Source organism: Fundulus heteroclitus, chromosome 8 (genome assembly GCF_011125445.2).
Source record: "Fundulus heteroclitus isolate FHET01 chromosome 8, MU-UCD_Fhet_4.1, whole genome shotgun sequence".
NCBI classification, from domain to species: domain Eukaryota; kingdom Metazoa; phylum Chordata; class Actinopteri; order Cyprinodontiformes; family Fundulidae; genus Fundulus; species Fundulus heteroclitus.
In genome coordinates, this window is record NC_046368.1 from 27,744,285 (window position 1) to 27,769,886 (window position 25,602).

Below are 25,602 nucleotides of genomic sequence, written 5' to 3' on the forward strand. Positions count from 1 at the left end.
TTTGCTGTAAGCTTCCTGATAGAAGTACTTGTACCTTTTAATCCAACGGAAAAACAGATGAATACAATATTTTTCCCATGTATCCATCTAAGCATGATATACTGTGTCTGAGTTTTGCTATGCTGTTCACAGATACATTTACAGATAAAAGGAGGAGGGAGAAGAAAGATTTTGAAATATCTGACCTCAGTCAGAACTAAATAAGGGAGAAATGGCCGAGTTTGAGGCACGGCACCGAATTAAAACATCTACGTAGACAGCAGATGACCGTGTCCTTCCAACCACTATAAGGCTCTGATCTGAATTCAAAGCACATTCACACTGTAAATGAAAGATTTATCCATGCTAGAATTAAGATTGGCTTGATTTAATACCCAATATTAAGTTCTAGTTGGGCCAGTGACTCCCTTTTTGTTCCTTGGTATTTTTAAACATGCAATTACTGACCATGGTAGAAAGCAGCTAAGAAGGTTTAGCAGAGGTGTAGTATAATCTATTTTATTTTTGTAATTTACAGATTTGAAATCTGTAAAATGACTAACAGGAAAATTTGCTGGAACATCGCTTTGGTGCCGTGCTTTTTGTGTGTTATATTGTGAGAGGCTAAAAAACACGATGCAACAAAAAGACAAAAAACAAACAAACTTGATTATGCATTTAGTTTTGTATCATTTAATAGGTAAAAGTTGCCCTTCAACAGGTTGCTTCAAAGTCCTGTGGCACACAAAAAAGGCTACAGTCACTCTACAAAACTATAACATGAGCATCTTTAACATGACCAAAGTGATCCTATAAAGAGTAATAAAATGAAGAGGCATTTACGAGAATGGATTAAATAAGTAAAAAAAAAAAGTCTGTACAAATAACTTTCCAAAAACACCCAAACTTTGAAAGAGCAGAAGGTTTAAGGAGATTAAAACAGATCATGTTTCTAGACCCGTTTAAAACTGCTCAACCTCAAGGTTCATTTTCTCTTAAACCTGAGCGTAACAATGACCCCTCAGCAGTCGCTGCTCCTCGTGTTTGGCGTACTGGAAGTGTACGAGTTGCTCTTCTTGGAGAACTTCAGAGCGCTGAAAGAGACCTTGTTCCTCTCAACAGTCCTCTGACTCCTGCAGAGGAACGTGTTCTTTACGTGCTCCCTGAAGTCCTCGGAGATGAAGTAGTAAATTAAAGGGTCCAGGCAGCTGTTGAGGCTCGCTAGGCATAGGGTGGTGATGTAAAACCCGTACAGGTTGTTTGGGACCTCGCCCAGCAGGAGAATGTAGTGCACCAGCAGCATGATGTTGCTGGGGGTGAAGCAGATTATAAACACGAGCAGGACGGTGATGATCAAGACCACGGCCTTGCGGCGCTTCTTGGCAATGGTAGGGTCCCCCATGTTGTTCCGCAGAGCCTTGAGCATGAAGACGTAGGACATGATGCACACAACTGAGGGGACGACGAAACCCAGCAATCCCACCGTCAAAAAGTATCCAGCGGCAATCTTCTTTTCACTGGGCCTGGTGACGTCGTGGCAGGTCCTGATGTCCATGAGTGGTATGTTCACGACTTGATGATACATGTAGAGGGGGATGGAAGTGAGCCACACCAGCACCCAGATAGCTACCGAGATGGAAACCGCTAACACGGTGCTACTGTGCCTCTGGGACATAGGGTAGACCACAGCCCAGTAACGCTGGACGCTAATGCAGGCGATGAAGGCTATGGAGCAGTACATGTTGCCATAGAAGAACGCTACTAGCACTTCGCACAGCTCGTCTCCATAGGTCCAGTTGTTGCCATTGAAGTGGTACGCTATTTTCACGGGGAGCCAGACAATAAACAGCAGGTCCGCCAGAGCCAGGTTGGCCATGTAGATGGATGAGGGGTGCCTTTTCTTGGTCCTGAAGAGGAAGACCCATAGAGCCAAGACGTTGGTGGGCAACCCGGTGACAAACACCAGGATGTAGATGACGGGGAGGAAGACGGTTGTAAGACGGCTCTCGAGGGCTTTTCTGGTTTGAGAGCCGATCCATACTGACCCATCATCGGTCTCCGTTCCAGTGAAGCCTTTGGTGCTCACTGTGAAGTCAAAGCATGAAAATATAAGATGATATGGAAGTTATTGTTTTTGCAATAAGCATTTATAAAACATGAACCTTTCCACATTTTAGTGCATTACAACCACAAACATGTGTGGATTTTATTGGGAATGTATGAGCTAGACCAACGCAAAGTAGTGGATAACTGACATGGGAGAAAAAAAGAAACACTGCCATGATAAATCCCTTACAGATTGACATGTATTTCTTAAACACATGCTTTTATTATTGGATAAAAATAACCTGAGTAAACACAAATTGTTTTAATTGATTGGGGGAGAACTATCCAAAACAATCTGGCCCTCTGGAAAAGTACCTGCCCCATTAAACCTGGTTAGGTTCTAATTGGCATGTCCACTTTTGTCTTGTCAATCAATTAAATATTTTCCAAAACGTTTTGGGGGACATCAAGATGTTTTGCGCAAAATGTCAGACAAGCCTTAATATTCATGGTGGTGGCCTTGAAGCTCTCCCATGGAGGCCAATTCTGCTCAGTCTCTCTCTTGCTTGTTGTTGAACATTGAAATTAACTGAGTCAACAGAGTTCTGCAGAAAACTAGATATAGATGTTCTGATGCTTCTGATATGTTGTGATGCTGGAGTCTTTCTTGTTCAGCAGCCTCTCCTGGGAAAGTTCTTTACTGCTGCATGTTTTCTCCATTTAAGGATGTATCTCTCTCTATGTGGCTGACTTGCGTCCAAAGTTTAAAAAATGGTTTTGTTTGATATATGTTGATGACTTTCTGCTGTTCTTGAATGATGACTAGATGATGTGTTTGTTGTCGATATCTGTCAGCCATCAGAACTATTTATTATTCTTTACATCTACAGGGCGGGTAATAATCTTTCAAAATAAAATGTCGCTTAATCACAGTTAATGAATTAAAAAGGGGGCAATTACTTTTTCGCAGGACCAGGTGGCTTTGGAAAGCTTTTCTCCCCCATAACAAATGAAATCATAATTTGAAAACAGCTTTTTGTATATACATTTGTTTGATGATCTGAAACATTTAAGTGGGACAAAAAGGCAAAGAACAGAAGAAAATTTTAAGGAGCAAAAATTTTTCAAAACTCAGTTCGAACCCCACCAAGACATAACCATCTACCCAAACCGACAGGCTGGGTAATTGACCTGAAAAGCTGCCAAGTGCTCCATGGTGACAATGGAGGGCCTGCAGAGATCCACAGATGAGATGGCAGAATCCATTAAAAGGACAATCATTGACCATACAATCCACAAATCTGAACTTTATGGGAGAGTGACTAGAATTATTATTTTTTTTTTTTTGAAGAAAGCCATAAAAAGTTTTATTTGCAATTTCTGACGGGTACCAGCAAATACAGGTACAGGTCAAAAAGTTAGATTATTAAGTAAAAAGGGCAATATTTTTTAGATATTCTTTTTCAGTCAGTTCAGAAAGTGAAACGGGTATTTCATAGAGCTTCATTACACAGTAAAATATTTCAAGCTTTTATTTCTTGTATATTTGATGATTATGGCTTACGGGTGAAGAGAACCCAAAATTCAGTGTCTCAGAAATTTTGAATATCACATTAGACCAATCAAGAAAGGGTTTTCTAAGTACAAATGTCAGGCTTCCGAAAAGTTCTCTACTTCTATGCACTCAATGCATGGTTGGGCCTCCTCTTGCATGAATTACTGCACCAATTTGCCGTGGCACAGAGGCGATCAGCCTGTGGTACTCCATCAGTATAATGGAAGTTTTGATATTTGGCTTCAGGTCATCAGCATTGGTGGTTCTGGTGTCTCATCGTTCTCTTGACAACTGGTAGATGGCTGCATTTGACTCTTCACTCTTCCTCCAGGATATGAGACCTTTATTTCCAAATGAATGCAGAATCTACTTTCATCTGAAAACGGGACTTTGGACCACTGTGCAACAGTCCAGTTCTTTTCTAAGATACGTGTAGCCCATGTCTAGTTTCTCTCCGTGTGTGGTTCCGGTGAAGCTCCCCTAAATTCTTGAATGGATTTCGCTTGACAATCCTTTCAAGGCTGCGGTTCTCCTGTTGCTGGTGCATCTTTTCCTATCACACTTCTTCCTTCCACTCAATTTTCCATTTATATGCTTGGATAAAGAACTGTGAACAACCAGCTTCTTCAGCAATGACCTTTTATGGCTTATGCTCCTTGTGACGGGTGTCAATGACAGCTATCTTCCCCATGATTGTGTAACCTACTGACCCAGACTGAGAGAAGGTTTAAAGGCTCAGGAAACCTTTGTGTTTCAAATTAGTTAGCTGATTAGGGTGCGACACCACTAGTTTCCAAGTCCAATAATGAACACAATATTCTACTTTTTTGAGCCACGATGTTTTGGGTTTTCATTATCTGTAAGTCATAATCATCAACATTACAAGAAACAAAAGCTTGGAATATATCACTCTTTGTATAATGACTCTATATACTCTGAGATGACTGGGAAAGAAATATTGCACCTTTGCAAAATATTCTATTTATTTTTAACATGTATACCTGTATCTGGATAAAGGAGCTCTGATCAGAGTGAGAGTCTAAAACTGAACATTGCAGCGGGCATGCAAAATACTAGGTGTGGCAGAAAAACTGAGTCTAAACTAACCAAAGTCTGACCGGGGCAGGGATTCACCTTCCAACAGGACTGTGACCCTGAACCTACAGGTTGACCTGCAGCCCAATGCAGGTCAACTAGTTGGTGGGTAGCAACTAGTTACATTTACATGTTTAACCATTTGAAAAAAAACAACAAAAAAAAACATACTTCTTGGAGCACTTCTACAGTATCATACTTTTCACTTCTACTTGAGTTATATCTTAACTAACACCCCCCTTTATAGACAGTAGATATTGTCACCTGGAATACTTTGTTCTAACAAATATTACCTAGGGCTGATTTGGCTAAAAACAATACAATCTGCAATTTTCTTATATCAAATCCAATTAATTGGTTTACTACTTTTCGTTTCACAAAAATAAATTATTTTTTAAACCTGCTTGTATGTCAAGCATTTTGTCTGGGAGTTGACCTAAATCCAAAGTGCAACTAAATACAAGCTGTGAAACATGCTTGTAAAATAAGATGGCGGCCCCCCCGGCACTGTAAACAGTGGAAAAATACAAGATGTTTGCTGCTAGACAACTTTTGCACAACTTCACTTGTGTAACTTCAAACTAACTTACAAAAAAACTAAGTAAATGAGTACATTAAAGTTTGCATGCTATTCTCTTTATGAAAGCCCAATGAGTGCACGGACAAAATAATCACGATTTTCCAAAAATTAAATTCTTAAAAATTGTAAATTCATATTACCGTAGTCGATTACATCGATTTATCGCTCAGGCCTAATATTACCTACTGTAAGTATTGGTTTTAAAAGCTTTATGTTGGAAAAGTCTGATCCTTCTGCATGCTCACTTTTCATGTTTATTATTAAAAGTACCATAATCAAGTAATTGTAACATTTGCCTGTATGACTACATCATTTTCACAAGTTTAATTAGAAATAAACGTAGTGCCGCTCTAGCGCCATCCGCAAATAGTTCAGTTCAAAGCATGTTCATGTGATAAAATGGCCCAGTCAAAGTCCAGACCTCAATCCAATCCAGATGATCTGGGAAACTGAGGTTAAAAAAAAAACTCTCACATCAAACTGGACTGAGCCTAATTTGTTTATGTCCAGAAGAACAAGGAAGAACAATTTAGTCTTTCTATTTGCAAACCTGGTAGAGACACGAGAGCTGACGCCAAATGCAGCAAGTACAAAACATAATGGCATTACAAATAAAAGTACAGATAAAAACACCAAACTCCTGCCACTTTAAAACTACTTTTGTGTTGATCTACCACATATAGCCTACTCCAAATAAAAAGCAACGCAGTTTATGGTGGTAGCACAACAGAAAGCTGAAGAGACATGTGTGTCGATCCAAACATGTACCCCATTAGACCGCTGGCTGTAAGCACCTGTTTACCTGCAGGTCTGCGTCACCTGTAGCACAGCCTCCCTGTTCGTGTGCTGTCCCCAATGAATGCTGTTGGGGTAATAACAGTTAAATAAAAACTCAAACAAAGAAGAGGAGACTTTACCCTGTGTCCGACAGGATTGTGTGACAGCAAGAAGCAGGACGATCTGAAGCCATTGTCTCCTCAAAGGCATGGCCAGTAAATGTGGAGAAAAAACACACAGGTCGGGAATGAAAGCGGGCGCGGTTTACCGTCGATGCTCTGTGATTCCGGCCGTACGTCTACCGGGATGCACAAGAAACCTGCTTTGACACCTGTGTGATGTCACAGGCTCACGTGACCCCGTCTCCCCGCCCCCAGGAGGGTGACACGCCTGAGAATTGAGGAGAGATTTACGTATATAGATGCGTTATCTGCTTTCCAGGAAAGGGGGGTTTGTTGATGGCCAACCTTCCAACCATACGAGGCGATTCCATACACAGTGAGATCCTTAAACTGGTTTAACCCGTTTACACATTTACTTAATCAGTGATCAGTACAACTATACATCTGAACTGATCACCTGACGCAATTGAAGAGTCGTAGCTTTCCTTATTCCTCTTTTTAAATGATCAGCCGAGACAGAACATTTCATTTAAAAATTCAGTGTTTTAGGGCCACTTAAAAGATAAAGAATAAAGCAGTCCTGTTTCACTAGATGAGGACAGCATGTCAGCTGACTTAAGAATTATTTAGTAACCAGGTGCTTTTCTTTAATCTTCACTGCAGCCGGGCTATTTTTTAACTAGAAATAATTATGTGCTCAAAAGACACGTGGATAAGATTTCTGATTTTAAAAAAAACTCCAGGAAATAGTTCAATATTCTTTAATAATACTGCCGCTCAGGGCAGTTGTGTACACACGTCGCTCGTTGTTAAATAATGGTGGGATGACGTGTTTTTATAAACGGTAAAACAGCACCATCTACAGGCGCAGATAGGTAACCGCACAGATTTAACAGCGTTGATTCTACAGCGTTAAACTAAGTAGTCCCGGGTCACTCATGCCTCACCTTGAACGACAATTACATTTATTCCCCAGAATTAAGAGAGATATACGTTATGGATTTCATCATTATTAGAATGCAGGTAAATACTGTTTTGAATGTGTTTTGCTGTTATCAAATGTCTTTGAACCAGGGGCGGTTCTAGACAGGGGCCAACAGGGGCCCGTGCCCCTGTAGAAATGGTCCTGGCCCCTGTTATGGCCCCTGTAGTAAAGACATGATATTAAATACACTTCTCATAATTATTTGCAATGGAAAAGAAACCATAACTGATTGGTCGCTTTGTCCAATATTATTATTATTATTATTATTATTATTATTATTATTATTATTATTATTATTATTTACCTATACAGTTTTACTCTACTTAAAAATAATTTAAAACTTAAGATATTTCACATTTAGCTTTAGCTGTATTGAGCTTGGGGCAAAATTTTCAAATATAAATATTAAAATATTAAATATTGCCATTTTATTATTATTTTTTTTATTTTTTTTTGTTCAGTGCCCCTGTGAAAAAACACTGGCCCCACCTTGGCCCCCCTGGTAAATTTGGTCTAGAACCGCCACTGCTTTGAACTAACAGTAACATGTCTTTTTGATGACCCAAGTCATAATATATACAGTACTCTTTGTTTGGGGAGATAATTATTTGTGGCTAGATGGTAAACATCTCTGCATTCATCCAAACGTGGCCTGATTTTGTCCCTCTTCCCCAGTGCTCCCTCAACACCCATCATAAATGTTTATTATAACACTAATGTTCCATTTCTACTTACATACTCCAATTTGATTCAAGGATTTTGTTTATTTCCCATTACAGTTTTTTTCAATTGCGAAGAAGCGCTTACCCATACTTCAGATACTTTTTCTAAACTCTTAACACAGACTCACACCTACAAAACACAATTGGCCAAATGGATCATTTTCTTCTCAAAAACACATTGTGTTAAAATATACTAACTCTTCATTTCAAAATAGAACACATTTTTCTCTGCACACACTTGCTTTACCAAAACACTGGAAATCTGACTCAAAATTAAATTATTCTGTCAAAGAATGACACTTGTTTTCACTTCACAAAGTATATGCAGTCAATCAAAATACACCAGATTTCAAAATACTGGCTATTGTTGACTTTACAAAAACTACATAGACTTTTATGTTTCAGTTTTACAGGTATTTGCATGAAAAACGTGCGTTCCACCGTTTTTACACTAAATTTCTTGCTTGATAACTGTATGCCCACATATACAGTAATGGTCACATTCAAAAGCATTCCAGTAAAAAGCAAATCCGTTTTTTTTTCTTTTCTTTACTGTTTACTACAGGAGGTACAGTAGAAACACGGTTTGATAGAACAGAAAACGTTTTACAGTATTTCTCATAGTGAAAAAAATATCCGTGAAGCATACAAGACGATTTTTAACAACAACAAAAAAAAAAACAGCAACAAGTCCAGATAAATATTGGGGGAGCTAAAAAAAATAATAAAAAGCACAACATTGCTGTATCTAATCTCTGTGATCTTCAGGGTTAGGCCACATGTTTTCGTCAACATCACATCTGATATTATCCAAGGCAATGCACCTGGGATAAAACCGCTTGATATGTCACATCCACCCTTGACAATCCTGAACTGTGATGTCCCTGCAGCCAGCATCCATGGCTTCAAGGAGGGACATCTGGTCATGTGGCTGATGGTCATAAACCTTCCACCTCCATGCTGAAAAGAACTCCTCTATGGGGTGGAGGAAAGGTGAATAGGATGGAAGGAAGAGACTTACCAGTCTTGGGTGAACTTCAAACCATGTTGTTATTGCTTGCGAATGATGGAAAGCCACATTGTCCCAGGTAATTACAAAGGTCCTCATGTTTTCACCCTCCCGATCCTGCTCTGGAAACAGGCGCTGGTGGAGATCATTGAGAAAGGCAAGGATGCGCTCAGTATTTTAGGGTCCAACCTGACATCTGTAAAGGAGTAATCTTGCAATTGTTGCACACATGGTAATGTTTGCCCCTCTCTGTCCTGGCACATCAACTGTGGCCCTTTTTCCAATTACATTTCGTCCACGTCGACGCCTTTTGGCCAGATTGAATCCTGCCTCATCTATGTATATGAATTCATGATGGGCCTGGTTGGCCTCCAATTCCAAAACTCTCTGAAACAAAGTTTATGTAAATCATGTCATTACTACAATCCATACTGTACTGTAACCTATTACTGTGTAGGCTAACTACTTGCAAAGTGCAAAGCTTATAGAACTGGACATTGAATTGAATATACACTATACCTGGACATATTGTCGCCGTAGCTCCTTGACTCTCTCACTGTTCCTCTCAAAGGGAACAGTGTAGAGCAGCTTCATCCGCACTCTGTGTTTGGATAATGTCCGTGTAATTGTCAAGAGGCTGATGCTATCGATGTTATCAAATATCCCATGGTCCTCCACCATCCTAGTTTGAATTTCACAGTTTTATTGCATTGTTTGCAACAACTATTTCTACAATGGCCAGCTCTTGATCACTATTGAGGAGATTTCCTCTTCCCACAGAGGGTGGAAGACGTTGCATCCTTTAGAGGGACAAAAAAAAATTAAACATATGCATTACTGTATGACCTTATTGACATGTCAAGTGAGAATAGAAACAATCCATGTAAAATGCAATACTTACCTGTTGGTTTGTTGAAAGATGCGTATAATGGAGGCAACCGTTGACCGCCTCAAGTTGGTCTGCACTCTTTCACAAGCCTCTCTTAGTGAAAGACCATGGTTGATTACATGGTCAATGAGAGTGGCACAAATTTCATCACTGACTACTGTTCTTGGAGTCCTTGGAGTGCCACCACCCCGCATTCTTACACCTCTACCTTGCCCTCTCCTTGGGCCTGCTATTCTCCCTGGGCCCCTTGCTCTTACTCGTCCAGACATTACAGTGTTTGTCTTTTTATGTTTCTTTTTCCAAAATCATCGCTTGTCAAAGTCCTCCTTTTATATACAGGACTGTCTCAGAAAATTAGAATATTGTGATAAAGTTCTTTATTTTCTGTAATGCAATTAAAAAACATGAAATGTCATATACATTCTGGATTCATTACAAATCAACTGAAATATCGCAAGCCTTTTATTGTTTTAATGTCACTGATTATGGCGTACAGCTTAAGAAACTGTTTAGAGTTTTGAAAATGTGACAACCGATTGGACAAACGCTTGTTAGTGACTGAAAAAAACTGTAATTGCTGGTGCTGTCTGACAATTATCCCTGCTGATCAGTGTGGCCATTGAGATCCCTGTGGTTTCCATGCTGGAATCGAACTGAAGCCTTATGATTACCTGCTTAAATGTCTAGAAAGTGCCGATCCAAATTTGTTATTTTTCAGTTGCTCACTTATTCTCAATTGATCATTTTGCATTTTACTTTCCATCATTATTTAGTAGATGTGTGTTTCTAGTTAAGGAGTTTTGACTCAAATAGTTTTGATTGTAACTAAAGTGGTCTAAAATCTCCTGATAGATGGTTATATTGACTTTAAACTTGACAAAACATGGCATGCAAACACAAGCGGATGTCAGGGAACCCCAAATAATCACTAACCATAGAAATTTCACAATGCACTTAATGCCACTTGGAATATGTGCCTCTTCACGCTTTCTCCTGTTCTTGACAATTGTGAAAGTATTAAATGAAGTAGAAGACGGGAAATCTACAACTTACATGTCTGACCAGCAGGTGGCAGCAAAATATTATCTTTCAAAAAAAAAGGGCCCACTGCAAAATGCCTACACGTGTTAGTTTCTTGATAGGCTTCAAAACAGGACAAAGTTGGGTCTAAAACATTTATTTAGAGATGAAAAAATATAAAAAAAATACACGCGTAATAAAAGGTATACATTTGTAAAAAGATAATACATGGTCAATAGCTTTACAGAGTGCTTAAAACTAAGCTCATTTTAAATCCTAAAAAATATATATAAAAAAAATGTAACAGCCTGTTTACATACTTAATGGATATCTAATAATATGTGCAAATGTAAATATACAGTGCAAAAAGTAAAGCATGTCCTTCTCAAATTCTACATTTAATAACAGATTTAGCTTCACTAAGGTCCTGGATGTTACATCTGGGAGTGTAGAGTTCTCCTTGTGAAACAAATCTATATCTATCGTTTCTAGTAGCACAAGGAGTTTGGTTAACTTCCATTTTAAGTAAATCTCACAAAAAAACATTCCTACGGAGTTCTGAACACTAAGTATTCAACCGCATGGAGTAACCTTTACTTCACAACTTTGTGTTTCTGCACGTCAAACGTCAGGAGGTAAGACTCAGTTAAAACGGCCCCCCTATCCCCTCCTCAGGGTGACCGTGATCAGACCAGCAGTTTATTGTACTGACTGTCGAGGTTTGCTTCCAATGAGTCCGTTTTGGTTACAGATGATGTTATTTTGGAGGATTCCGTGTGCCTGTGTTTCAGAATGGGTCTGGTGCTAGATCTGCACGAGTCAGACGACGAATGGGTGATGCTGCCCTTCTCCGTGGACCTTCTACACTTCAGCATTCTGGACAGTTGTCTCTGACACTGGGAAGAGCCAAAGTAGTAGGCGAGGGGATCGAGGAGGCAGTTCAGACTGCCCAAACACAAAAACATCAAGTAGAACCCGTAGGAGCCGTCGGGGGCCTCGCGGACGTCCTCGAGTCCCTTAAACAGCCAGTAGTGTGCCAGCAGGAAGCAGTTTGTAGGCATGAAGCACAGGACAAAAATCATCAACACCGTCAAGGCCATCACCACAGCTCTTGTTTTTTTGCGGGAGCTGCCTGGAAGCCCACGTGGCACACTGCTCAGTCTCCAGATAACTTTTGCGTAGGACCCCACTGTGACGATAAAAGGCAATAGGAATAGGGAGAAAAAGATGACAATGAAATACGTGTGCAACCAGAAATTCTCATCGTGGTACTGGACGTCATGGCAGGTGGTGATATTCAATTCCTCGAGGTGAACCGTCTGGTCGGAGACAACAAGAGGCAGAGAGGCAGCGAAGGACAGGACCCACATGGCTACACAGGCTATGATGGTGTTCTTTGGCCTCCTCCAAGCCAGGGAGTCAATAGGGTAGACGACTGCAAGGAACCGGTCCACGCTGATGCAGGCTATGAGAAGGACGGAGCAGTACATGTTCCAGTAAAAGCCGCCGGTGACTACTCGGCACAGGAGCGAGCCGAATATCCAGTCGTTGCCCTCAAAGTGGTAGATGATCTTGAAGGGAAGCGTGAGGCCAAAGAGCAGGTCGGCGGAGGCCAGGTTCAGCATGAAGATGGCTGCTGGCTTCTTGGGCCGAATACCCAGAGCGAAGGCCATTACGGCGCCAAAGTTGATGGGCACGCTGATGCAGCACACCAAGGTGTAGAAGGAAGGCATGAGGATCGTGGAAACGGGGCCGGTCAGAAACAGACGTGCCTGATCAGAGAGACCAAATCTAGATTCTGTTCCATTCAACACTGTACGGTTTGGACGAGGGTTCAGCTGCTCATCATCATCATCTCCTTCATAAGTAGGAATATCTATTGGCTCATCTGTGGATGGGTAGCGACGAATGACAAAGGTCCGTGGATTTGTGGCTGAAGGAAAAAACAAAAAAAATATATATATAATCAGGATCTGTATTATTTAATTAAGTAAACACACAGAAATAGAACAGAAAATGCATAAGCATGAGTATTTTCTATTTTGATATCAACTTAGGATTCAAAGAGACATTCTGGCAGCTTTTGACTGTTTCATGACAGACTCCAATTGGTTTTGTCAAACAAAATTATGGTTGACCGACATAATTATAAGTCATTTCACTTTGATTTGGATCGTAAATACGCAGTATATCTTTTAAAATACATTGTCATACAGAGCCAACCTGAGGCACAAGTAAAATAGGCCCCAGTGAAATTCTCTCACAAAGCCTCAAATAGTGCTGCTTATTTCACCCCTTTGCCATTTCACATCTTGCCAGTTTTAGTAGTTTCTGACGGGACTTTTCCAGATACAAAATAATTCCGTCTACAGCTGGATGTTTTGTATCCATCATGTGTCAATTTGTGGCCAGAGGGAGTTTTGTACTTACTTTGATAATAGCCAATTTAAAGTAATCTTTTGTAATATCCATCAGTATAAGGTTAGTTGAGGTATTTTAACCAAGCGCATACAGGGATAAGTACTGGAACAATTTAAACTATAAATGTATATTATAACCTTGTGCCCTGAAATTTAGGCATTTTTTTACTGACCATTGCTGTTTATAAATCAGAAAATCATGAACTTAAAACAGGAACTAAACTCGTACGCCAATGTTTTGTTAACGTGAACATAAAATAAGTGGAAAGGGACACGAAGGCAACACATGGGTATGAAATAGAAGAACATGTTGGTGGCAGCTTGGCCTAAAGCCAAAACACCTTAGCTTAAGTGCCATTTATTGAACAAATAATGCAAGCCACCTGGTAGGACTAAATACAGGTTTACTTAATGGAATAATTGCATTGAACTTCCAGAGAAAAATGTCACCAAATGCAAGAAATATTTTTTCAGATCCATTTTTCTTACCATTTGGTTGTAAACATGTTGTTTTTACATTATTTTCCACAAATACAGTATCAACATCCCATAGAAGAAAATCCACACACTTTCTTTTAACAAAAGGTTTATATTTGTTCTACAATTTAACACTTAAACTAGAAACAAAATGATGTGTTCATTATTAATGAACATCATTTTGTACAATATATATTCATCAATAATGATAAGTTGTCTTTATACAAAAAGGTCATATATAATTTGTGTCTCTAAAAAGAGATTTATATAAGCTCTACTAAGTGCAAATATGGCTGCCACGATCGGAAAAGTTGCATGACCCTGGCATGTAGGGCCACATTCAACTTTGGACCGCCATGTTTTTTCCCCCCCTTCATTTCCAACACTAAACAAAACGTTTTTAAAAAAACTATCATTTCTGAAATGTGGAAAAAATGCAATCTAACTTTTATGCATGTTCTTAGAAAGAAAAAGCTAATATTAATGTAAAAACGTACAAATACACAGGCACCACCTGTAATGATCATATATTTTTTTTCGCCGACTTCTTTCAGGATGTATGATTTAAATAAAAAAAATACAGAAAAACAGCTTCTGAGGAGATATTAGTTTACAAGAAAAACAAAACAAAAACACACTGGCTTCCTAAAGTGTTTCCCCAAAACAAGCTTCTTAATGTGCAAAATGAGACAGCAGCACAGCGTCGGAAAGGCCACCCGCTGTTTGGTGCGCCTTTAACTCATTAACTTCAGTAGACTATAACTAACAGGTTTTCTTACCGTTGCTTTTCGAAGCCGACGCAGCAGCAGAGAAGAGGCAACCCAGAACCAAAAGCAAATATTTCCGATCCACTAAAGGCATCTTGCTGGCGGAATCCTGGCTCTTCTATTTGAAACTAAATGCCAAAAACTGGACCGCAGTTAATAATCCTTGCGTCCGCTCCCAGCGTTCTGCGCGTCTCTCCCACGTTCCTTCCCTCCGCGGTTACAAGCTGCCTCTAAATGCTGCCGGCGTGTTGTGGTTTCCGCCCAAAGTGGCCCTGTCCAGTCCAGACGCTGCACACATTCCTTTCTCCTGAGGTCAGCCTTCCCGTCACAGAATAACAACTAGACCACGAAGTACCGCGCTATTATCAAGGCCGAACAAATAATCGAGTGAATAAATTGTAGCCTACCGCATTTTTTTCTCCTACATATTCTGCTGATGTTTAAAATGTTCTGCTCATTTCGCCACCGCCGTTATCTACATCCGTGAACTGTCGCGTTGCAACCACTGAATTCAATGTACTATTTTGTAATTCTCGTGGATGTTTAATCAAGTCTGGACAGTGCAAAAACAAGTATCAAACTTCTTATATTCTAAAGATCTATTAGCATAACCCCTTCCAAAAACTGCGTATTGTTTATTATTATTTACTAAAAAAGTATCATAAGTTTTAGATTTTTTTTTTTTACTAGTCTAGAACATGAATGTATATGTTTAGCTACCCAAAGGATGCATATATCCAAAGGTTCAATCTACTGTATGACCTTGGAAATGTAGTGCTACTTTTGTTGGCACATATACATTCACATTTTGCACATTTTCTTAAGTTATCTTACTCAGATGCACATTTCTTTGAATTAGAGTATGATATTTTTAAAAACTAGCCTACAATATTTTTTCTTATGCTGTAAGTTTTTTGCCATTACCATGCCTTCTTTGATTCCTACTTTCTGTCTTTATGTGTTTTTTTTTTTTAAATCTTTGTGTGAATCTGCATGCTTCCACATGGGTTCCACCTCTATGTTATTAAATTAATTATTTCTGATCCAATTTTTTTACATTTCAAGAATAACTACTTGACATTTGCAAAAATCCTAATCAGTCCGTTCTATCTTCTAGAATGGAGGGTAATATTTCAAAATAGGTGTTAGAGGTTTCTTTATACTGAGAAAATAAATAAAAATGTCTCTGTCTCATTTAATTCATCTGCTTTTCCCTCTGGGAAAAGCAGATGAATTAAATGGTTTTCAAGTTGTATTTTACATCTTGAGATAAAAAGTAAGAGGAGATGGAAGATAATGATAAACCACATTTAGGTAGAGACTTGTCAGAGTAACCCCTCACCTCAGTGGTGAAATGGAAAAACAATGAAATCTAATATAGTCGTGATGTGCCAGCTTTTTTAACAAATGGCAACAGACAGACAACGTCAAAGGAGATGTCTTGTTGTAGTAACCCAAACATTTTTTTTCTAGAAAAGAGGCAAATAAATCAGCATCATCTGAGATTTAAATGTACTCAGTGTTGAAATAAGGTTCATGTGGAAGGTAAGCAAGATTTTGCATGTATAAAGGAACATATTGAATGTCACCTGAATAGAGGTGCCACCATTTTTGTTTACGTACTTCATTATTCAAACTGACCTTGGGAGACATTTGTATGAAGGCGATATGGCGGCACAGGACCCGTTAAAGCAGCAAGCTTTTAAGGGATTCTATGTGTATGCGTTTTATTCTTGGGGTTTCATCACTGTCCAAGAACATGAATGCTAAATCAGTTGAACATTATTAATTGCATTTAGGTATGAAGGTCCCCCTCATATTCTGTTCACATTTAACAAGTACACATTAATTAAAAATAAAAATACCTTTGGCTGCTTGGACATCAAAGGGATGCAAATTTTAAAATAATAATGGGCCTGATATAGTGTAAAGATAAAAAAACAACAACAATTATTAATTTATTTTTGACCTGAGAGGGTCAAAAATAAATTCTTCCTATTCAAAGAGCAAATACAGCCCATGTAATTTCATATGAGACGGTTCCAACATCAGTTCACAGCTGTTTCAGGTGGAAAGCAAACAGTAAAAGAGTTCAGTCAGAAGCTACAGATAATGCTAACATCAGCTTGTAAAAACAACAGAACCTTTTGCTAACTTTATTTATCTTAAAGGTACATATTCACGTTATTTGACATTTTTAAACTTTATACGCCAGTATCTCACTCTGGTTGTATACAACGATTTTCTGAAAGATTATCATGTCCTGTTGGTGTAGAATTTGTTATCTTTATCTTTTAAGCTTTTTTTTTTTGCTAATTTTTTTTTTTAGTGAATATAGCCTTTTCTGTGTATATTTACCATTAAAATATCATGTTACCAGGGTTACGTCATTGCACATGCATTCAATTGGTCAACAAGCCGAAGCTGTAATTTTCCTCGATTTTGTGGAAGGAGTCTCAGGGGAGAACTCACTGGAACTTAAAATAGGAGCAGGCTGGGTTGGTCTTCAACCACGCCGAGCTGTCGGCTTGGTCGGGACTTATTTAGTAGCCGTGTCAATGGCGATCATCTGGCTTTCTAATAGTTCTGCAGTACTGCCGGTATATGGCACCACAAATATTTATGTCAGCTCATCGCGCCCATTGCTGGGGATCTATTTAGGCTAAAAAACACTATCTGGACGGACATTGAAGTATGTAGCCTTATTTCATCAAAATCGACTGGATTTTAGTCTTTTTGGTATAGGCATATAATGTGGCTATATACCTTTAACTGGGTTAAGAAACAAGTTAGAAAGGAAAGATTAGTTCAGGCACACTGCAAATTCATTCAAGAAATTCAACAGCCCCTTCAGACGTTGCTGCCCTAGGCAACTGCCTATGCCACCAATGGCTGGGTGTGCACTGCCTCTCATCCCTTAACTGCTTGGAGTAGGTACCAGCCCCCATGACCTTGATATAGATTTTCTTTTACAGGGATTTTCTTTTACATTAACCTTCCTTTTAGTATTTACGTCTACTTGTATAGGAATGAGTTGTAGAGGCTATGTTATGAATAGAGGTAAGGATCTTTGAGCAGTAATACCGTGTTGTGCCGAGAAAGAGCACTAAAGATGTAATATATGGTTTTAGTGTTGAGCTTGTAATGTATAGAAGATCAGAGGAAGATGTGCTGTGTCTTGTCTCTAGAGAGAGTAGATAGGGTGGCAAGACAGGAATCGTTGTACTACACAAGGAAATCAGGTGTGGCAGAAAAGTATTTTAGGTTGGTGCAGGACCTGCACAAGAACAGTGAGATTGGTTGGTTGAAGTGGGGGTGAAATTTAATCAAAGAACTGCTCCAAGCCCATTGTTGCTTGCAAAGATAATGACCATGGGCTACAGTCTTTGCCGACAACTATTCATGATCCCTTGTGAGAGTAGGGAACGGTTGGAGGAGAGTCATCACAAGGTGGAGGTTAGAAAAATGGAAGTCACATACAGAAAGACAAAATGTATTTTGCATGAGATGGAGACCAATGGAAGAGTGAGGCTGGAAGCAATGCATGTTGTAAAGGAGAATGATTTTAAGCGCTGGGGCTTAATCTGGGGCCTAACCATCCAAAGCAGAACAAAATGGTCAGAGCAGAACAGAGGGAAAGGAGTAAGTGCAGGGAGAGCAGAAAGGATAGAGAAGAGTGTCAGGTATGATTAGTTTCAGCAGGATAGTTTTAACGGATAAGGTCTCCAAAATGGTAACGAGACTCAGAGTCTTGTCCTGTGACAGACTGGTGACCTGTCCAAGGTGCAGTCCACTTAGCCAGTGACCGCTGGAGATAGGCACCGGACTACAACCCCCACCTTACAACCCCTAATGGGTAACCAGGTGTAGACAACGGATGGATGCATGGAATCTCAATGATGTATGGTTTATTTGTGATAGCAAAAAAGGCGTGGTGACCAAAATGAAAACGATTACAGATGAGTCCAATGAAGGGAGTCTAATTTAAAATATAACGTAAAGCTCATTTCATTAGTTCTTTCTGCTCTTTAAATTGTAGTCTTGGAGCCAAACATTTAATCTCCAGGTTAAGTATAAACCGAGGTCTTCACTACCTCTAAAACTAACTGGGGGGTTAGGGTTAGGGGGGAGGGGGGTAGTTCTATAAACACAACATTATCTCAATGTTGCTTACAAGAAACGTTTTAGAGCATCCCTGGAGATGCTGCAGGACTTCCTCTGTAGCAGACAGATAATCATATCAGAAGGAACGGGTAACTACACAGGGCATTTGACATACTGGTTTAAAGCAAATGACCTATTCCGTTCATGATAGGTTTTGTTTTTTAATTAAGTCTTGTTTTCTTTCTTAGTTACCTCTGGGAACAAATTGTTAATTTTTGACTAGAGCGAAGACTTACTGTTTCAAATTTGTATATTTTTCATGACATTTTCACAGAAACTGATTTCCTGGGTTTCTTCCTTTTCTGTCCATCACAGCAAATAGTTTGTTTATTGCTTATATAAACTAGATGTTCAGACTGTAAACCCATCTAATTTTAGTAAATCACATGACACGGTAGCCCCCACCCCCGAATGAAAATCAGGCCCCAGGCCTTTGAAAACAGGAGACTTGTACCCGCATGTCTGTGTCTGACGTAGTCATGGAGCTGCTAGACTGAACTAACAGAAAAGGACAATGTGTTTGTTTTGCACTATGAGAAAAATGCACAGATTTATTTTCTGTCAGTGTAAGGGGAAAAACTTTCTGAGGGAGGAGGCAGGATATGTACTCTCTGAAAGATAACCGGGGGAGGATGAGAGCGGGCTGACTCATTCACACAAATAGCCTTATATCCCCTGAGAATCTGATCTCGCCGACTTTAAGCATGTCACTTTCCTCCCAAAACCCCTTCCTCAAGGTGGGCTGTTTTTCATGAACTTTTCTCCCTTTTGCTCACTTTCACACTCACTTTTATGTAAGAAATCCCCCCCCCCCCCCCGAACACCCTGCTTGTTTACAATCTGGTTGCTTGTTTTGTCTACTCTCTCTCTGAAGCATGCCTGACTGAAGTCAGCTCCAGTCCCCACCTGTTACTCATTACTGAAGTCCACCATCCTCAAGACATCCGTCATCGCAAGTTCACCCGTTATGCACGTGGGCTCTGCTTTGGAAGAGATGGACTGTTCTTAAACCTTACCTTTGTTTTCTCATTTGCTTTATGACTCCCCAAAAGAACATTTGTCCGTTCCCTTTCTGTTGCCCTTGCACGCACATCTGGACAACAGAAAACCCAGCCCCAACCCATCTGAAGGCAAACCGATTTCAACCAAATTGCAAAAGTTTCTCTCACATTGTTTCCTCTCTCTCCACGTGTGCAAGTCTTTCAGTGAACGTGTTGTGTGAAAACTTTATTCTAGCCTTGGAGTATGACGCTATATAATTGTATAACTGTGTTTATCTGTTTTTCACAGCAGCCGCTGAGTCACAGTCAACTTTGTTTTGTCTTGGAGAGGGAGAGACTCAGAGATGTCGGGCTAGAGAGCAAGATGGTTAATGTGTTCTTGATTTTGTTAGAACAGACCAGAACCCCTTCTGGGACTTATGTTCAGTTTTGTAACTTGCTCTCAATTTTTATAAGAATGTAATTGATTCTGACTTGGAGGAAGATCAACAATCTCCTTCTTGATAATATAGGAAAGTAATAAGATTTTCTTTCACAACAGACATTAAATGTGCATCAGGGCGGGTTCTGTTATTTTTCCCTTCATGCTTAAGGATTAGGTTTGTAAGTGCCCCCGAGGGATCAGACATTTGTCTGCCAGATTATTCAAACTAACAGTCTCCCTGTCAGTTTAACCTTCTGGTTTGAGCATCCAGCCCACCAATGTCAGTGAAGCATCTGGACAGTATCAAATTTATAATATATTCTCAAGTCATCGCAGAAATATCTGAGTTGCTGTTGAAATAATTCTGTATGGTGCACAGATGCATACATACATGGTGTGTGAAGGCTACAGCCCTGATGTGCCATAATTATATAGAATACAATAGAATTTTTTTAGAATTAAATTTTATTGTCATTGCAGTGTCACAAGTACAAACAACGAAATGTGGTTTCTGCTTTTAACCCATCCCCTAGGGTAGCAGTGGGCTGCCACTGTGCGGCGCCCGGGAAGCGCTCTGGGGTTAAGGGTCTTGCTCAGGGACCCAGAATGCCGGCACTGGGGATCAAACCGGGTACTTGCATCCTTCTCTGAGTGCAAGCGCGCTGCTCTAACCACTATGACATGCTCCAAAAGCTCTGTGGCATTCTGGCTTATCTGGTGTTCAGACTGTGCACACTACAGCGTTACATGAGTAGTAAGCCACTAACAGAGCATTATTTTGCCTTTGTATTGTGTATTGGGATGTGATTGACATGAAAGGCAAAACACACAATAATGCGATATAAAATTAGACATTGCATGGACAATTAGTTACTTGATAATGTACACATGTGGGACATTTTCAAGTTGAACCATGTAAACTTCTGAGCTCATTAGTCATAAAGTTGGAGAGACATAAATGTTACTAAGATGTGTCTAATTTCTGCAACCAGGTTTAAACTTTGCAAGCTGCAGATATTGTGAATTGGCTATGAATAAACTGACCTACATTGAACTGAAATGAAATTGAGGAACTGAAATTTCATACTAACTATCCAGATGTGATTGAACCACAGATGTTCTCAAAGTGGCCAAGGTAGTCATGGTGGCATAGCAATTCAAAATGTGAGCACTGATGTTCATGTGCTCTCTACGGAGACACACTCAGCAACAAAGGTGTAAATAATAGGGTTCTGAAGAGCATATTCCCTGCAAAATAACACAGCAAAACTACAAACTTAATCAACAGACAGGCTATTGGAAAAGTATGTCATGCCATCACCAAAATGTGTTTTTATGAGTTTTGTCAAAAAGAAATTAGAAAAACACTGCATTCCAGTAGGAAGCTGTCACTTCCCAGAAACATCTTGGTGATAGCATCATGTTCAACAAAGGCTTGTTGAGTCTGCCCTCTGGTCACTTGCCAGCACTGAAGAAGCAATGGCTTTCAAATGAACCAAATGAATTGTGCAATAAAATGCTAAGACATTAGCATTTTATTGCACAATTCATAAGACATAAGACATTGTACAGTGAGGACAAATTTTTTTGCTAACTGAATTGAACAAAAATTGAATTGAAGAGAGGACTTTAGTAAGATACACACTACTGCTTCCCCAGAATATTCAGAAATATTTTGAGTCAGAGTTTTTAGAAAAGGGTGAGCATTCTAAAGTCCCACTTTTTGTAGTTAGGGGTTGACTGTCTTAGTCATGAAAGAGATATCTATAGTCAGTGTAAAAAGAAGGTACAACATGTTGGGTTATGTATGAAGACAGAAAAACAATGGGGATTTCACACACAAAAAAATAAAATACCCCACACATTCTTGATTTTGCAACCCTAATTATATAGAGAATCTTTGGTTAAAACTTGAAAACTGATTTTCAGGAATTCTTCCCATGGACTCTGAGCTTGAGCTAATTCACATAGAAATATGGGCTTTGTTTTTGTTCTCTAGCAGAAACATACTAACCTGGTAAGCCAAATTGATCATGTGTATCACATTATCATTCTGGGACTGCTCTTATCAAATCCGTTTGGGGAAAGGAGGGACATTCAACAGAACCTCCTGCCCTGATTGGGCGAAGCGACACCTAGAGCCCGCCTACTAAAGGTTGGTTTTAGCCAATCACGGTATTAAATGAAAATGTAAGCAGCAGACATCATGAGAAACTACAACAAGTCAAGCTAGTCAAGGCATTTCTTGTTGTTCTTCTTTTAAAGAAGAAATCATGGAATCTTACTAAATATGTGTGATAACAGCAGCAATGCATGCTTCCTCCTACGCTGTCATGTTTATTATGGTTAGGAGGATGACTCGGCAGCTATTGCTTTTGTCACTGCAGTATGTCCCGCCTTAAACTATAATTCTGCAGCGTGATTGGCCTGAACCATTTTTGGTACAGTCACAAATGGTTGAAGCGGAAACGATACAAGATGAATTCTTGTGTGTCTCTGAACACGCAAATACCGCGAGAATTCAGCTTGCAGGTTAGGTTAGAAACATGCCTCAAATGACTTGCAGCTATATTTGGAGCTAATGGAGGTTCTACTGTATAAAATATTGACTCATGAAGAAACAATACTGATATCATTTGGCGTGGATTTGGTGCAAGACCCTAGTGTTGACAGAATCGTTGGATGATGAGGATGTTGATTATATTGAACCTTCAAAAGCTGTGAGAAGTACAGGACAGGAAACATGGGGAGAACAGGCAGAGAAACAGAGGAACAGACAGGAAAATGGAGAGGGAAATAATGGGAGGATCCAGTGAAGAACGGTGACCAATAATGAACTTAAATACTGAAGGAAGAGTGGAGAATGTGATTGGATACAAGTGTGAAAATCAAAAGATATTTGGAGCAGTAGAAACAGAAGGTAAACAGGGAGACTAAGGGAGGAAGACTAATAGACATGAATGGGACTAAGGGCACGAGAACACATTTAACCAAGAGTAAAAGACAAATACTACCCAAAGGCAACAAAGCAGAACACACAGGGAACAGAACACAAGAAAATAAATGAGTACCTAAACCAAAAGGAATAATGTATTATGGTAAAACCTTTTGGAACATAATGAACAACAAAGACATGGCAGAGAGACACAAGAAATTCAGTACCAAAATATATAAGGAATATAATAAGTTCATATCACACCTTTCCTCATTTTATTTGTTACAAACACACATTTGCATGTTTAAACCAGTTTGTCCTTTCCTCTGCTAGCCTATCGCTCTCTATTTTGTCAGGAAAGGGTTTTCTCTGAAAGCAGTGTTCACAGTAGCTGAAAACAATGAATGTTGTGAAGGCAAACCAACACAATGAGATGACAGGGAGCTGAGGGAGTGAGATCATTTCCTGTACGTCAATCTGTGACCTCTTTCCTTTACACGTTGATCTCACGCTGGTATAAAAAATGTGGTATTTATTTCAGTCCAATAAAGATAAAAGTGCGGCTGTTCACGGTAAATGCAGTATAGAGGTCAGCCCTGCTGTTTTTTTCTGAATACACATTAGCTCAGGGGAGGAGGCAGGATGCAGATAGTGAGAGATAAGGTTCAGAGTCAAGGCACAGTTCTAATTGAGAGTAACACCAAAATAGGGCTTGTTGTTGTGATGTCTTTTGCTGCTGAAAACCTTTGTTCTTTCCTGGTTGTTTTTTCTGGTCTGGCCTGGCCTCTTTTCAATATTCAACATTTAACAAAGTAAACAAGTAAAACAGGAAGAAACAAGAAAAAACAAAGGAATTCCCCAAAAGGATAAAAGTGTTCAAAATGAAATATATGAATAAAATATTTTGAAATAATTATCTACTAGAATAAATAAGCTATAAATGTTCAAAGTGACAATGAAATTGTCAAATAAAATTACCATCTCATTATTATGAAATGTTTTTAATTCTTCTTTTAATTTTTTTTATAATAACAAAACATTAATTTCACATAAATATTTTTGCAATAAAAGAAATGATCATTGAGGCATTATTATTTAATTCCAGCAACTAAAAAAAAGTCCTCTTTTATTTCATAATGGTGTTTTCCCCAATGGCCTTTTCATTTCATGATGACACTTTTCAGCAGAATCACTTCACCTGTCAATCAGACGTCAGTGGGTTAGACCTGCGACACCATTGGCTGATCCTTAAAAATTGATTTGTTATTAAATTTTAATGCAGCCGACAAATGTGTCACTGTGGGTTGAAGAGAAATTTTAAACCGGAAACAGATGAGTTAAAGTTGTGAATAAAGTTGGATGTTTCTGAGACATAAAATTAACTTTTATAAAGGTTTTAGGCGGGACGTTAGCTATGTTGACCTGAAATATCTCCTTGGTGTGTTGACATATCGCTTGATTTAGAAAATACTCAGACGTGCTGGGAGTGCAGCCCCCGGCTCGCTGTAGCTGAAAACAATGAATGTTGTTACCTAGAATTACTGGTGGCTGTCCTGTCCTTGAATTGTTTTTTTTTGCCATTGCTACAGAGCCATCATGTTTTAGTCAGAACTGACAATACAATGGTGGTAGGCAGCACATATAAACCGACACGGATGTACCCGGGAGGTGAGGCTGCACAGACTAGCTCACAGCCTAATGATGTGGAGCAGTGACTCAACCCTGAAGTAGTCCTCCGGATTGGGGCGAGGTGCCCGCTGTTCAGTGCCAGCTGCTCTTTTCAGTGGGCGACAGGGATGCACCGTAAGGAGTGGATGCCTTGGCGCATCCATGGCTGGATGCGTTGTTATATGCGCTCTTGCCTCTCAACTTGATAACATCAGTACGGAACAGAATGAGGGAACAACAGTTGTCAGCGATCGTATTAGCACCATATTGGCCCAGCAGGCCTCGGATGGCGGAGATCGTGAGGCTCCTCTGTGTGCAGTTATGGCCGCTGCCGGTGCGTACGGATCTGGTCTCCAGACGCATGGCCAGATTTTTCACCCACATCCTGAGAGATTAGCTCCCCGGGCCTCGTTTGTGAAAGGATTCATTTAAATAAGTTTGGCCTTCCTTTAAATGTGATCCAGACCATTCAGAGCACTAGGGCACCAAAGTGGGGTATGTTTGAGGGCTCGTGATTTAATTTCACTGTTTGGTTCCTGATGTGTTGTGCTTCCTACATCACCTTTTAGACCATGGAAAGGCCTTTTCCACCATCAAAGTATGTTTAGTTGCAATCACGCAAACATCCCTTTGTCTTACAAGACATCCCTTTGTTTAACGCTGTTCTTGCCTTGTAAGTTGACGGCTCCTCCTCCCGTTCTGCTGCAGGTTTGAATCGAGTCGGGTTTGCTGTGTGTTCTGACTCAGCACCCTAACACCACCTATGTTAAGATACCAATTGTGGGCTTTAGCTCGGCCTTTAGGAATTCAGGTCCTGAAGCTGCATGAGCTGGGATTCTTTGTGCCTCTCTGCTCCTGGATCAGTGACTTCCTCACCAACAGGTGGTGAGGATTGGAAAACGCACATCTGCCCCACTGACCCTCAACACTGGAATGTCGCAGGAATTCTGTTCTCAGCCCTGCCCTC

At 39.8% G+C, this 25,602-nt stretch overlaps 2 protein-coding genes across 2 annotated transcripts; both read right to left on the reverse strand.

The window, feature by feature from the left end:
- Positions 1 to 6,360, reverse strand: LOC105931134 (proteinase-activated receptor 2). The gene is made up of 2 exons (XM_012869684.3): positions 6,173 to 6,360; positions 1 to 2,064 (listed from the first exon to the last, which is right to left on the reverse strand). The coding sequence occupies exons 1-2, from the start codon at positions 6,240 to 6,242 to the stop codon at positions 1,001 to 1,003; spliced, it is 1,134 nt and encodes a 377-aa protein (XP_012725138.2). The 5' UTR covers positions 6,243 to 6,360; the 3' UTR covers positions 1 to 1,000.
- A 4,560-nt stretch (positions 6,361 to 10,920) lies between these two features.
- Positions 10,921 to 14,753, reverse strand: LOC105931131 (proteinase-activated receptor 1). Its single transcript, XM_012869677.3, has 2 exons — positions 14,456 to 14,753; positions 10,921 to 12,712 (listed from the first exon to the last, which is right to left on the reverse strand). Exons 1-2 carry the CDS (start codon positions 14,535 to 14,537, stop codon positions 11,466 to 11,468), a joined length of 1,329 nt encoding a protein of 442 aa, XP_012725131.2. The 5' UTR covers positions 14,538 to 14,753; the 3' UTR covers positions 10,921 to 11,465.
- Between the last annotated feature and the right edge of the window lie 10,849 nt (positions 14,754 to 25,602).